Source organism: Saccopteryx leptura, chromosome 1 (assembly GCF_036850995.1).
Source record: "Saccopteryx leptura isolate mSacLep1 chromosome 1, mSacLep1_pri_phased_curated, whole genome shotgun sequence".
NCBI lineage: Eukaryota > Metazoa > Chordata > Mammalia > Chiroptera > Emballonuridae > Saccopteryx > Saccopteryx leptura.
Window position 1 is genome coordinate 16,067,426 of NC_089503.1, and position 15,161 is coordinate 16,082,586.

Here is a 15,161-nt window from a genome sequence, read left to right on the forward strand (position 1 = left end):
ATAATTAATATGTAGCACACAGAGGTCACCTTGTGAATATCCAGTGCATGACCAGTGCTGGGATGCAAAGAAAAGCAGATGAGGGTACCAAGCTAATAGTGACCACAGTCAGATAGGAGCTCAAGTGGCTTTAATACGGCAGAAATATAGAAAACAGAAAATCATGCATAGATCCCTATCATGTAAAACCTTTCCCAATTTTACTTTTCCTTAACATGCACCCCAATAAGCCCTCTTTAAAGTGTCTAATAAAACCCTGAATTCAGCTAAGAACAGAGCATCTCAGAGTTAATCTGGACTCCAACACTTTCTTGAGAGCTTCTTTCACATCTTTGTTCCTCAAGCTGTAGATCAGGGGGTTTAGCATGGGGATCACTACCGTGTAAAATACTGAAGCCATCTTGTCAGTATCCACGCTGTTGCCAGAACCGGGCCGGCAGTACGTGAAAAGGATTGTTCCCTGTAAGACAATGATGGCTGTGAGGTGGGAGGCACAGGTGGAGAAGGCTTTGCGCCTTCCCTCTGCGGAGCGCATCCTGAGGATGGTGATGAGAATAAACAAGTAGGAGGTAAAGATGATCACAATGGTGATGATCTCATTGAAAGTGGCCACAATGAAAACCATGAGTTCATTTAAGGAAACATCATAGCAAGCAAGATTAAGAATCGGGGGTAGATCACAAAAGAAGTGGTTAATCACATTTGATCTGTAGGATGGAATCTCAAGAGCTAAACACAAGTGGATCAGAGAACACACAGTCCCACTGATGTAGCAGCCAGAGACCAGCAGTATTTGGAGCTTGCGGGACATGGTCACCATGTATAGCAGTGGGCTACATATGGCCAAGAAGCGGTCATAGGCCATCATGGCCAGCAGAAACACATCAGTGATTACACATGTGCAAAACATGTAGAATTGTATCATGCATCCGAGGAAGGAGATGGTCTTATCCTTGCTGAAGATATTGAACAGCATCTTTGGCACAATGACCGTAGAGTAGCAGAAATCCACAAATGACAGGTGACTGAGAAAAAAGTACATGGGGGTGTGAAGTCGAGAGCTGATGTGAATCAGTGTGATCATGCCCAGGTTAGCCGAAAGTGTAACTCCATATATGAGAAGGAACAGGAGGGAGAGAAAGACTTTCAACTCAGGGACATCTGATAATCCAAGAAGGATGAACTCTGTCACAGTGGTGCAGTTCTCCTCCCCCATTGCCACCACATGTCAAGTTTAGAAAAACAAAAGATATGTTTTGTGTGTGTTCTGAAATGGGAATAAGAGGAAAAAATGGCACATTTATGTTAACTTAAGAGAAACTTTCATACTGATGTTTTTGTGTATTTGAAATACAATTGGCAAACAATTCTAAATGTACAGTGTCAGCAGATCCCACGGACCAAAGTTAAAGAAGTAGCAGAAACATGTATGATTCCTGTTATCTAACACAATAAATTGAGTTAGTGAGTTAACATAAGTGTTTCTGATGGACTTTGAAATAGATCCAATGATATACTTTGTAGCCACACGAGATCAACTTCTATCCCAGAAAAATGTAACACATTCTGCTAAGTTACTGTGATCTTGCATACACTAATTTTTTAGGTCAGTCTAAAATTTCAGCCGGTGGGGTCCTATACAGTTTTCTCCCTGGAAAGTGTGACAGGTCTCCTTGAGGTTAGTGGCTCATCAGTACTCTTCAAATTTAGAACAAAACTGAATAAAAAAATATTTTAAATATATACTATAGTCCATCATCATTTCTACTTGTCAAATTAACAGTGACTTAATTGAATAGAATACTATTGATCAATATTGAAATGAATCAGAAAGATACAACTCTTGTAAAAATTTTTCTAGAAAACAATTTGACAACATATATCCTTACCTCTGACAATAATCAAAGCTATCTGATATATTTATGAGGTTTTTCCTAGTAAGTTGTTATTAGAAATGTTTAGTTACATTCACAAATTGTGAAAAACTATCCAAGGTAACATTACAGCATTGTTTATAATATTCATAATGAGAAAAACTAGGGCAGTTGTTAAACTATGCTATATTATATATAAAGCAGAAAGTTTTGTTATTTGAAATAATTTTGAGAAGATAGTTATTTTCTTTTAAATAACTAGTACATTTGCTGTATATGTGTATTAAATAAAAGGTATATGTTGAGGTCTGAGTGTATTTGGTAGAAATACCTTATGTTATCACTTCAATTTGATTACATACCCTAAAAGATAAATCTTTTAACCACATAGAGAAAAAGGTAAGTTAGAACTCATGTACTTCTCTCTTGTAGTTGGCTGGGGGAAGTAATTACACTGTATATTCTATAACTGTGATTTACCAATCAGATCTGTCCTTAAAGAATATTAATATACAATACATTGTGGTCCATCCAGATAATAAGATTCAGCACTGACAGAAATAAGCTCTCAAGCCATGAAAAGACAAGCAAGAAACTTAAATGCACATTTCTAAGTGAAAGAAGCAAATCTGGAATGGCTACATACTCTAAGATTCCAACTATATGATCTTCAGGAAAAGGCAGAACTGTGGAAACAGTAAAAAGATCAATTGCATCAGAAATTGGGGAGGGGGGAAAGAGCTATAAACAGGTGAAGTATAGAGAATATTAAGGGCAGTGAAACCACTCTATATGATACAATAATGGTGGATAAAAGTCATCATACATTTGTCCAAAGACATGAAATGTACAACAGCAAGAGTGAGCCCTGAGGTAGACTATGGACCTCGGGGGATAATAATGTGTCAATGCACGTTAATCAATTCTAATAAAGGTACCGCTCTCGTAAGGGAAGTTGATAATGAGGGAAGCTGTGCATTTGTGGGGGCAGGGATATAAAGAAAAGGAAAGACATAAGGAATGTGAGAAATTGTATTCTCTGCCCTCGTTCTTAGAGGAGTATACTCATGATGTCATAAATATATATGTAATGAAATTTTAAAGAATTAAAAACAAATCACCTGCTGAAGCCATAGTTTTCTCATTACTTAACTCAGAAAAACTGCATTATTTTCCCACTCAGAGTTAATACAGAAAAATCAACTTGGAAACACTTCTTCTTAACGTTTTAGGCTGATAATAAGAAACAATTTTTTAATAAACCCAAACAAATCAAAATAATTCATCTTATTTACTCAGCAGAGAAAGTCGACATGTCCTGATTCCCCATGACCAACTAGTGGGCTCATAAATTTAACCCTCAGAATTAGGGTGACAGTAAGAGAGCTAGATACCATGACAAAAATTGGTGTGAAGAAAGGTAGAAAGAAATGAGAGAGAGAGAGAGAGAGAGAGAGAGAGAGAGAGAGACTATCATTTGTTTATATCAAATCTGGTGTTCCACAGGAAATTATTCTAATTTTACCATCTACTGTCTCTCAATACTGAAAGACAAAAAACATTTGAAATAGCAAGTGCACAGGATTATGGTTAATTAAATCATTCTCTAATTAGAAGACACATGAGTGACCTGGCCAGGTCCTCAGTTGGTTAACATGGTGTCCTGATATACTAAGGTTGCAGGTTTTATCCTTGGTCACGCTACAGTCAAAAATGAATCAATGAATGCATAGATAAGTGGAACAACAAATTGATATTTCTTCACCCCCTTCTTTTTCTCTAAAACAATCAATAAATAAAAATTTAAAAGAAAAGAAAACATATGAGTTAAACGTATCTTTAAATAATTGTTTTCTGGATAAATATAGCCATTTCCATTTCCAAGTAACCAGAGCCTAGTTGTAGCTCACAAACCTGAGTGACAGGCAGTTCCTCTGTGGTGCTGAATAGGTAGGATGAATATGGTGCACAGCTAGAGACTTATACTCTAATTTTATCCCCTGGGGAACGGGTCCCCTAAGTTCCAAGTCAATTATTAATCTCTAATGCTATAAAAATAAGGTAAAACCAAACTAACTACATGAGGTATAAAACACATAATTAATCTCTATAGAATATCATCAAGAATTTTTTTAATGTTTTAATTTGAGAAACAGTTCAAAACCAAACATCTCTCCCTCCACATTTTATGGTGCTACATGGCATTCCATCCTACTGGCATATATGTGGGTCACAGATCACATTTCCATAATAAAATAACATGTATATTTTTATTAATTCCTTCTTTCTTATAATATTACAAAATCCCCTGAACTGCAGCAAGGAACAGTGACTAAAGCCACATCAGAATCCCTTCAAATACTGGGAAGGAGGTAACCTGCTGGTCAGATAGCTATTAATAGTCCACACTTCTCAGGCCCTTGTTATGTGTTAGAACCTATTCTAAATATTAGATAATATTAAATTACTTAATCATCATGATAACCATCAAGAGAAAAAAATGCTATCTCTAGGTCTGTCTTACAAAGGAGATGGTAGAGGTACAAGCACTGCATTATAACTTGAATGGACTGAAAATCAAACATCCTTCACAACTAAAAAGAAACCCTCACCAGCCCATATTTTATGTATTAATTTCATGCATAAGTCAAAGCAGAAATAACTTGGACTACTGTTGTTTTGAAGGCTGTCTTTAATTTTTAATTTTTCTGTTTCTCTTTTAGTTGAGGCACCTTAAACTCACTCTTCTTTGGTGAAATGTCCATGCAAATATTTTATCTATTTGACTTCCTATGCTCTACTTGTAAATGTCCTTTATATATATATTATGGACATAAACCTTTCACCTGAGATATATCGGTGCTTTTTGCTCTTAAGTTTATAACCATGGTCCATATTGAGTTAATGTTTATATATGGTGTGAAGTCTAGGTTTCAGTTCAACCTTTTTTATATGAATAACCAATTGCTTTTTATCATTTATTGAAAAGAGGGTTCTTCCCATTTAATAGCCTTGGTAGCTGTGTTAAAAATCAATCAACTGTTAATCTGTTTATTTTGTAATTATCAATGCTATTACATTGATTTATATGTCTACCTTATATAAGGACAAACACCATGTTTTGCAATTTTGGATTTAACTATTGTTCTTTTGTTAAATTTATTTCTAAGTATTTGTTCATGTCATTATTAATCAAGATGTTTTCTTAATTTCACATTCAGATATTTTGCAACTATATAAAAATAAAATTGTTTTTCTATTTTACTGTATATCCTGTGATGGTGATGAATTCAATTATTAGTGCTGGTGGTGGTGGTGTGTGTGTGGGTAGTTTTTTATTGTTCTTTTATAATATTTAGTGTGTATTATCAGATTTATTTGATAACTTTTTAAGCATTCTTTATCTACAATTGCGAAAGATGTTATGTTGTGTTGTCTTTTCTTGTATTTTTTTTTTACTTTGGTATCAGGTTAACACTTGCTAAATAACATGAATTGGAAAGAGATCTCCTCCATTTTTGACATGAGTTAAACAACAATTGCTATTATTTCTAATAAATATGTCTAGTTAAACTAACCAGTGAAGTCATCTGTGTTGGATGTTGATAAGATGATAGAATATTTTAATTATAAATCAAGTTTATTTTCTTGTTATACATTTGTTTAGATTTTATGTTTCTTCTACTGTCAGTTTTTGGTAAATCTATCATTTTAGGTATTTGTTCTTATCATCTAAGTTGACTAATTAGTTGGCATAACTTGTTTACAATATTTATTAAAATCATTTCAATATGTACAAGGTCCGTCTCCCCTGATCATGTTACTTAGTATGTCATTTCATTTTTTCTCTGTAAATTCAGATAAATTGTTGTCCATTTTATTGATCTTTTCAAAATTTACATTTATTGATTTTATATTGGTTTTCACCTTTGTATTATTGGATTATTGGATTATACTCTAGTCTTTATATCCGTTCTTTTATTTGATTTTTGTTGTTGTTCATTTGATTATTTTTAGTTCTTTTTTATTCTAGTCTCTAAATATGGAATCTAAGGTTCTAGTTTCTAAATATTTCTTTTCTTTCAAAGCTCTAAATTTCCCCCTTTCAAAATGTATTTTCCCTTTTTTATTGAATTTATTGGAGTAACACTGGTTAACAAAATTATACACATTTTAAAAGATATAATCTATGATCATAAAATGCATCTTTTAAAATGTTGTAGAGTTTGACCAGGCAGTGGCGCAGTGGATAGAGTGTTGGAGTGGGATGTGGAAGACCCAGGTTCGAGATCCCGAGGTCGCCAACTTGAGCGTGGGCTCACCTGGTTTAAGCAATGCTCACCAGCTTGAGCCCAAGGTCGCTGGCTCCAGCAAGGGGTTACTCGGTCTGCTGAAGGCTCGCAGTCAAAGCACATATGAGAAAGCAATCAATGAACAACTAAGGTGTTGCAACGCGCAACGAAAAACTAATGATTGATGCTTCTCATCTCTCCATTCCTGTCTGTCTGTCCCTGTCTCTGAGTCTCTCCCTCTGTCTCCGTAAAAAAAAAAAAAAAAAAAAAAAGTTGTAGATTAGGTTTTACTTGCATTCAATTCAAATTATTTTATAATTTCTCTTGCTCTTTTCTTTTTTAATTTTTTCCATTGACTTCAGAGAGAGAAGGAGAGAGAGAGAGAGAGAGAGGAGGGGACTGAGAGAGAGAGAGAGAAGCATCAACTCACTGATCTACTGAGTTGTTCCATTTGGTTCTGTACTCACTGCTTTTCAAACATGACCTGACTGGAGATTGAACCCAGGACCTCACAGGTGGGGACAATGCTTTATCCGCTGAGCCACCTGGTCAGTTCCACAATTTTATTTATGTTCCTTTTACTTTGATTACTTTGAAAGTGTGCTGTTTAACTATAAAATGTCTATATTCTGGATACAAATCCTTTATCAGACAAGTGCTTACTTTTTCCCCGTTAGATCAGTTTTTCTAAAAAAGAGTTGGTTTTGAACCTAATCCCACCAACCACCTCCCTCAACCAAACACACAGCGGACACTTGACAACGATAAAATATTTTTGATTAGCACAACTATAAGGCAGCAATGCTGGCATCTAATGTGTAGAGGCTATGGGTACTGCTAAGCAGCCTACTATGCACAGGATAGTACTTCACAGCAGAAGTTATCAATACAAAATGTCAGCAATGCTGAGGTTGAACAGCCCTGTTCATTACTCAGTTGACCCTGAACAGCATGGGTATGAACAGTGTGGTTGTGCTTACACACAGGTTTTTTCTAAACAAATACCTGTCCCGAATCTACAGAGGAAAAGTGCCAACTATATGCATTGATCTATGCCATTTTATACAGGGGACCTTAGTTAGCATTTGCAGATTTTGGTCCCCACAAGGGTCCTGGAACCAAAAGGTACTGAAAGTATTTACATTTGGGGGGAACCAAAACTTATATGCAAATTTTTCACTTTATGTATGTGGGTACTTCAATCCCACATTGTCAAGGGTCAAATGCACAATAGTTCCTTTATTCAATTTTTTTAACTTGTCTTTCTCTCTGCTTTGTGCTCTCTGATCTTCTTGGATCTGATTTTCGTGTCTTCTGTTATGAAGTTGAGTGATTTAGATGGCACATGTAATCAAATCCTCATGTAAGACATTCTCACTGAATTTATGAATTCTCCAAGAAAAAATCTAGGAAAATGAAAGAATGATTTTTTTTCTTCTATAGTTACCAAGTTGAAAGCATTTGAAATAACTTCATTCTGGCTCAGTTATATCAGCAGATGTCCCCATATTAGCAGCTCTAGGTTTATGTTACACGTCACAGTCTTCACACCAGATGAGGAGTCCCTCCCTGCCCTCACCCTGGAGAACAGACGTGGTGCTATTGACACCTGCAGAGAAACTGCATAAATGGGAGTTGGGGATCAAGGACCTGGGCTTTTCCACGGCCAAGGAGAGAAGGACTCCATTTCCCTTGCTGTGTTTATAGCATTACACTAGTCAAAACAAATTGGAAGAGCTGAAATTCCCAATAGATACAGTTTAAGTTAAATGGTAGCCTTATTAATGTAATGTTTTAATAGAATAAAAACAAATAATGAGATAGTACTTACATATTTACATCAGCATTCCATTGTTTAAATATTTATATTCACTTTCTGTGTATCTGTGGAAAAAAACTGGACCATATTTTAAACAAAATTTTAATAGTGGTCATGGCTTAATAGGTGCATACTAGACAATCCTCTAATCTATCCAAAAACTAATAAACTTCAAATGTTTGCACTGTAATCAATTAATTATTATTCCGTTATTAAAAACAACACAGGTTCAGTTTATCACAAATAGTCATTTTATTTTAGGTTGCTGTCAAAAAAGAAACAAGAAAATACTCTTTTCAGTTTGAATGTGGACAGAGTAATGGGTTACACAAGTGTTTTTATTTAAATCCTCTTCTCTAATCTTATTCCTGTATTATATAAAATGAGCTATTATATACTTCAAAACAGCATGAAAATAAAAAAACACATTAAAAACCTGCAATTTTCAGCAATTTACTAGTCTTGCATTACTGTTTGAACAGAGATTTAAGATAAATAAAATATTTCATTATCTTTTAAATATTTTCTAAATACTTTTACTTAATAGCCTTTACAGATGGTTAGGATAACAGAGATTTTTATTGTTATTATTCTTATTTATCTTAAGAAAATTATAATGATGGGAGAAGGTTGAAGATAAAAACTGGATTTGAAGTAGAACTGACCTGACTTAAGAATTCTACTATATTATTTACTTGTCAGCTCTGTGGCCTTTGCCAGTTATCTCCCTCTCAGTCCTTCCACTCCTGAGGCTGAAAGAAAAGAAGGCATTGCCCTTGGCATCATACCTTATCTTGATTACCCACAGATTTGGGGAAATTCATATTAAACTGACTTTTCCAACAGTTAGAACCAAACATCAAAAATAGACATTTGAGAAAAGAGGTCAGGCCCCATTTCTTCCTTAAGAAAGATTTTCTTAGCTAATCACTTCCAAAAAGATATATTTGACATATTTGTTTTTTAGACTGTAAATTAGGGAGTTCAATATAGGCATAATCAATACATAGCACACAGAGCTCATCCTGTTAATATCCACTGCAGGACTAGTGCTGGGATGCAAAAGAAATTCAGATGAGGGTACTATGCTAATAGTGACCACAGTCAGATGGGAAGGTCAAGTGGCTTTAATATGACAGAAATATGGAAAACAAAAAAATATGCATAGATCCCTAGCATGTAAAATCTTTCCCAATTTTACTTTTCCTTAACATGCACCCCAATAAGCCCTCTTTAATGTGTCTAATGAAACACTGAATCTAGCTAAGAAAAAACATCTCAAAATGTTAATCAGGACCCCAAAACTTTCTTGAGAGCTTCTTTCACGTCTTTGTTCCTCAAGCTGTAGATCAGAGGGTTCAGCATGGGGATCACTACCGTGTAAAACACTGAAGCCACCTTGTCAGTATCCACGCTGTTGAAAGAACTGGGCCGGCAGTAAGTGAAAAGGATTGTTCCCTGTAAGACAATGATGGCTGTGAGGTGGGAGGCACAGGTGGAGAAGGCTTTGCGCCTTCCCTCTGCGGAGCGCATCCTGAGGATGGTGATGAGAATAAACAAGTAGGAGGTAAAGATGATCACAATGGTGATGATCTCATTGAAAGTGGCTACAGTGAATACCATGAGTTCATTTAAGGAAACATCATAGCAAGCAAGACTAAGAATCGGGAGTAGGTCACAAAAGAAATGATTAATCACATTTGATCTGTAGGATGGAATATCAAGGGCTAAACACAAGTGGATCAGAGAACACACAGTCCCACATAAGTAGCAGCAAGAAACCAGCAGTATTTGGAGTTTCTGGGACATGGTCACCATGTATAGCAGTGGGCTACATATGGCCAAGAAGCGGTCATAGGCCATCATGGCCAGCAGAAACACATCAGTGATTGCACATGTGCAAAACATGTAGAATTGTATCATGCATCCGAGGAAAGAGATGGTCTTATCCTTGCTGAAAATATTAAACAGTATCTTTGGCACAATGACCATAGAGTAACAGAAATCCACAAAGGACAGGTGACTGAGAAAAAAGTACATGGGGGTGTGAAGTCGAGAGCTGATGTGAATCAGTGCGATCATGCCCAGGTTGGCCGAAAATGTGACTCCATATATGAGAAGAAACAGCAGGGAGAGAAAGACTTTCAACTCAGGGACATCTGATAATCCAAGAAGGATGAACTCTGTCACAATGGTGCAGTTCTCCTCCCCCATTTCCTCCACATGTCAAGTTAGGAAAACAAAAGATATGTTTTGTGTGTGTTCTGAAATGGGAATAAGAGGAAAAAATGGCACATTTATGTTAACTTAAGGGAAACATTCATACTGATGTTACTGTGTATTTGAAATACAATTAGCAAACAATTCTAAATGTACAGTGTGTCAGCAGATCCCACTGACCAAATTTAAAGAAGTAGCAGAAACATGTAGGATTCCTGTTATCTAACACAATAAATTTAGTTAGTGAATTAACATAAGTGTTTTTGATGGACTTTGAAATAGATCCAATGATATACTTTGTAGCCACATGAGATCAACTCCTGTCCCAGAAAAAAGTAACACATTCTGTTCAGTTACTGTGATCCTGCATACACTAATTTTTTAGGTCAGTCTAAAATTTCAGCTGGTGAGGTCCTATACAGTTTTTTCACTGGGAAGTGTGACAGATCTCTTTGAGATTAGTGGCTCATCAGTACTCTTTAAATTTAGAATAACACAGAATAAAATAAATATTTTAAATATATTCTATAGTCCATCATCATTTCTCCTTGTCAAATTAACAGTGACTTAATTGATTAGAATACTATTGATCAATATTAATAATGACTAAGAAAGATACAACTCTTGTAAATATTTTTCTAGAAAGGAATTCAACAACATATATCCTTACCTCTGACAATAATAAAAGCTATCTGATATATTTATGAGGTTTTTCCTAGTAAGCTGTTATTAGAAATGTTTAGTTACATTCACAAATTGTGAAAAACTGTATCCAAAGTAACATTACAGCATTGTTTATAATATTCACAATGAGAAAAACTAGAGCAGTTGTTAAACTATGGTATGTTATCATATATAGAAGGCAGAAAGTTTTGTTATTTGAAATAATTTTGAGAAGATAGTTATTTTCCTTTAAATAACTAGTACATTTGCTGTATATGTGTATTAAATAAAAGGTATATGTTGAGGTCTGAGTGTATTTGGTAGAAATACCTTATGTTATCACTTCAATTTGATTACATACCCTAAAAGATAAATCTTTTAACCACATAGAGAAAAAGGTAAGTTAGAACTCATGTACTTCTCTCTTGTAGTTGGCTGGGGGAAGTAATTACACTGTATATTCTATAACTGTGATTTACCAATCAGATCTGTCCTTAAAGAATATTAATATACAATACATTGTGGTCCATCCAGATAATAAGATTCAGCACTGACAGAAATAAGCTCTCAAGCCATGAAAAGACAAGCAAGAAACTTAAATGCACATTTCTAAGTGAAAGAAGCAAATCTGGAATGGCTACATACTCTAAGATTCCAACTATATGATCTTCAGGAAAAGGCAGAACTGTGGAAACAGTAAAAAGATCAATTGCATCAGAAGTTGGGAGGAAAGAGCGATAAACAGGTGAAGTATAGAGAATATTAAGGGCAGTGAAACCACTCTATACGATATTATAATGGTGGATAAAAGTCATCATACATTTGTCCAAAGACAAACGTACAACAGCAAGAGTGAGCCCTGAGGTAGACTATGACCTCGGGTGATGATAATGTGTCAATGCAGGTTCATCGATTCTTTTTTTTTTTTTAATTTTTTTTTTATTTATTCATTTTTAGAGAGCAGAGAGACAGAGAGGGAGAGAGAGGAGAGAGAGAAGAGGGGAGGAGCTGGAAGCATCAACTCCCATATGTGCCTTGACCAGGCAAGCCCAGGGTTTCGAACTGGGGACCTCAGCATTTCCAGGTCAATGCTTTATCCACTGCGCCACCACAGGTCAGGCACAGGTTCATCAATTCTAATAAAGGTACAGCTCTTGTAGGGGAAGTTGAAAATGAGGGAAGTTGTGCATTTGTGGGGTCAGGGAAATAAAGAAAAGGAAAGACATAAGGAATGTGAGAAATTGTATTCTCTGCCCTCGTTCTTAGAGGAGTATACTCATGATGTCATAAATATATATGTAATGAAATTTTAAAGAATTAAAAACAAATCACCCGCTGAAGCCATAGTTTTTTCAATACTTAACTCAGAAAAACTGAATCATTTGCCCACTCAGAGTTAAAACAGAAAAATCAATTTGGAAACAATTCTTTTTAATGTTTTACGCTGATAATAAGAGACAATTTTATAATAAATCCAAACAAACCAAAGTAATTCATCTTATTTACTCAACAGAGAAAGTCTACATGTCCTGATTCCCCATGACCAACTAATGGGCTCATAAATTTGACCTTCAGAATTAAGGTGACAGTTAGAGAGCTAGATACCATGACAAAAATTGGTGTGAAGAAAGGTAGAAAGAAATGAGAGAGAGAGAGAGAGAGACTATCATTTGTTTACATCAAATCTGGTGTTCCACAGGAAATTATTCTAATTTTACCATCTACTGTCTCTCAATACTGAAAGACAAAAAACTTTTGAAACAGTAAGTGCACAGGAATATGGTTTATTAAATCATTCTCTAATAAGAAGACACATTAGTGACCTGTCCAGGTCCTCAGTTGGTTAACATGGTGTCCTGATATACCAAGGTTGCAGGTTTTATCCTTGGTCAAGCTACAGTCAAAAATGAATCAATGAATGCATAGATAAGTGGAACAACAAATTGATATTTCTTCACCCCCTTCTTTTTCTCTAAAACAATCAATAAATAATAATTTAAAAGAAAAGAAGACATATGAGTTAAATGTATCTTTAAATAATTGTTTTCTGGATAAAGATAGCCATTTCCATTTCCAAGTAACCAGAGCCTAGTTGTAGCTCACAAACCTGAGTGACAGGCAGTTCCTCTGTCGTGCTGAATAGGTAGGATGAATCTGGTGCACAGCTAGAGACTTATACTCTCATTTTATCCCCTGGGGAACGGGTCCTCAATTTCCAAACCAATTATTAATCTTTAATGCTATACAAATAAAGTAAAAGCAAACTAACTACATGAGATATAAAACACATAATTAATCTCTATAGAATATCATCAAGAATTTTTTAAATGTCTTAATTTGAGAAACAGTTGTTCAAAACCAAACATCTCTCCTTCCACATTTCATGGTGCTATATGACATTCCATCCTACTGTCATATATGTGGATCACAGATCACATTTCCATAATAAAATAACATGTATATTTTTTATCAATTCCTTCTTTCTTATAATATTATAAAATTCCCTCACCTCCAGCAAGGAACAGTGACTAAAGCCACATCAGAATCCCTTCAAATACTGGGAAGGAGATAACCTGCTGGTCAGATAGCTGTTAATAGTCCGCACTTCTCAGGCCCTTGTTATGTGTTAGAACCTATTCTAAATATTAGATAATATTAAATTATTTAATCATCATGATAACCATCAAGAGAAAAAATACTATTTCTAGGTCTGTCTTACAAAGGAGATGGTAGAGGTACAAGCACTGCATTATAACTTGAATGGACTGAAAATCAAACATCCTTTAAAACTAAAAAGAAACCCTCACCAGCCCATATTACATGTATTACTTTCATGAATATAAAAGCATGTGTAGAAGCAGAAATAACTTGGACTACTGTTTTGAAAGCTTCCTTCAATTTTTAATTTTTCTGTTTCTCTTTTAGTTGAGGTACCTTAAACTCACTCTTCTTTGTTGAAAAATCTATGCAAATATTTTATCTATTTGACTTTCTATGCTCTACTTGTAAATGTTCTTTATATATTATGTACATAAACCTTTCATCTGAGATATATCGGTGCTTTCGGCTCTTAAATTTATATCCATGGTCCATTTTGAATTAATGTTTATATATGGTGTGAAGTCTAGGTTTCAGTTCAACCTTTTTTATATGAATAATCAATTGCTCTATATTATTTATTGAAGAAGATCCTTTCCCATTAAATACCCATGGTAGCTGTGTCAAAAAATCAATCAACTGTTAATCTGTTTATTTTGTAATTATCAATGCTATTACATTGATGTATATGTCTACCTTATACAAGGACAAACACCATGTTTTGCAATTTTGGATTTAAGTATTGTTCTTTTGTTAAATTTATTTCTAGGTATTCGTTCATGCCATTATTAATCAATTTGTTTTCTTAATTTCACATTCAGATATTTTGCAACTATATAAAAATAAAATTATTTTCCTGTTTTGACTGCATATCCTGTGACTGTGATGAATTCAATTATTAGTGCTGGTGGTGGTGATATGTGTGTGGGTTGTGATTTATTATTCTTTTATAATATTTAGTGTGTATTATCAGATTTATTTGGTAACTTTTTAAGCATTCTTTATCTACAATTGCGAGGGATGTTATGTTGTGTTGTCTTTCCTTGTATTTCTTTTTTGACTTGCTATATAACATGAATTGGAAAGAGATCTCCTCCATTTTTGACATGAGTTAAACAACAATTGCTATTATTTCTAATAAATATGTTTAGTTAAACTAACCAGTAAAGTCACCTGTGTTGGATTTTTTTTTTCTTTATAATAAATTTTTTATTAATGGTAATGGGATGACATTAATAAATCAGGGTACATATATTCAAAGAAAACATGTCTAGGTTATTTTGTCATTAAATTATGTTGCAAACCCCTTGCCCAAAGTCAGACTGTCCTCCGCCACCCTCTATCTAGTTCTCTGTGCCCCTCCCCCTCCCCCTAACTCTCTCCCTCCCTCCCTCCCATGTCCTCCCTCCCCCCACCCTTGGTAACCAACACACTGTTGGATATTGATAAGAGGGTAGAATATTTTAATTATAAATCAAATTTATTTTCTTGTTATACATTTGTTTAGATTTTCTGTTCCTTCTACTGTCAGTTTTTGGTAAATCTATCATTTTAGGTATTTGTTCTTATCATCTAAATTGACTAATTAGTTGGCATAACTTGTTTACAATATTTATTAAAATCATTTCAATATGTACAAGGTCCGTCTCCCCCCGATCACATTACTTAGTATGTCATTTCATTTTCTCTCTGTAA

General features: G+C 34.7%; 2 protein-coding genes across 2 annotated transcripts; both read right to left on the minus strand.

Moving 5' to 3' along the window:
* Positions 1 to 262: 262 nt before the first annotated feature.
* On the minus strand, positions 263 to 3,807 carry LOC136387941 (olfactory receptor 5L1-like). Its single transcript, XM_066360044.1, has 2 exons — positions 3,789 to 3,807; positions 263 to 1,267 (listed from the first exon to the last, which is right to left on the minus strand). Exon 2 carries the CDS (start codon positions 1,214 to 1,216, stop codon positions 263 to 265), a length of 954 nt encoding a protein of 317 aa, XP_066216141.1. The 5' UTR covers positions 1,217 to 1,267; positions 3,789 to 3,807.
* Positions 3,808 to 9,275: 5,468 nt separating this feature from the next.
* On the minus strand, positions 9,276 to 10,202 carry LOC136388663 (olfactory receptor 5L1-like). The gene has a single exon (XM_066360486.1). The coding sequence runs from the start codon at positions 10,197 to 10,199 to the stop codon at positions 9,276 to 9,278; it is 924 nt and encodes a 307-aa protein (XP_066216583.1). The 5' UTR covers positions 10,200 to 10,202.
* Between the last annotated feature and the right edge of the window lie 4,959 nt (positions 10,203 to 15,161).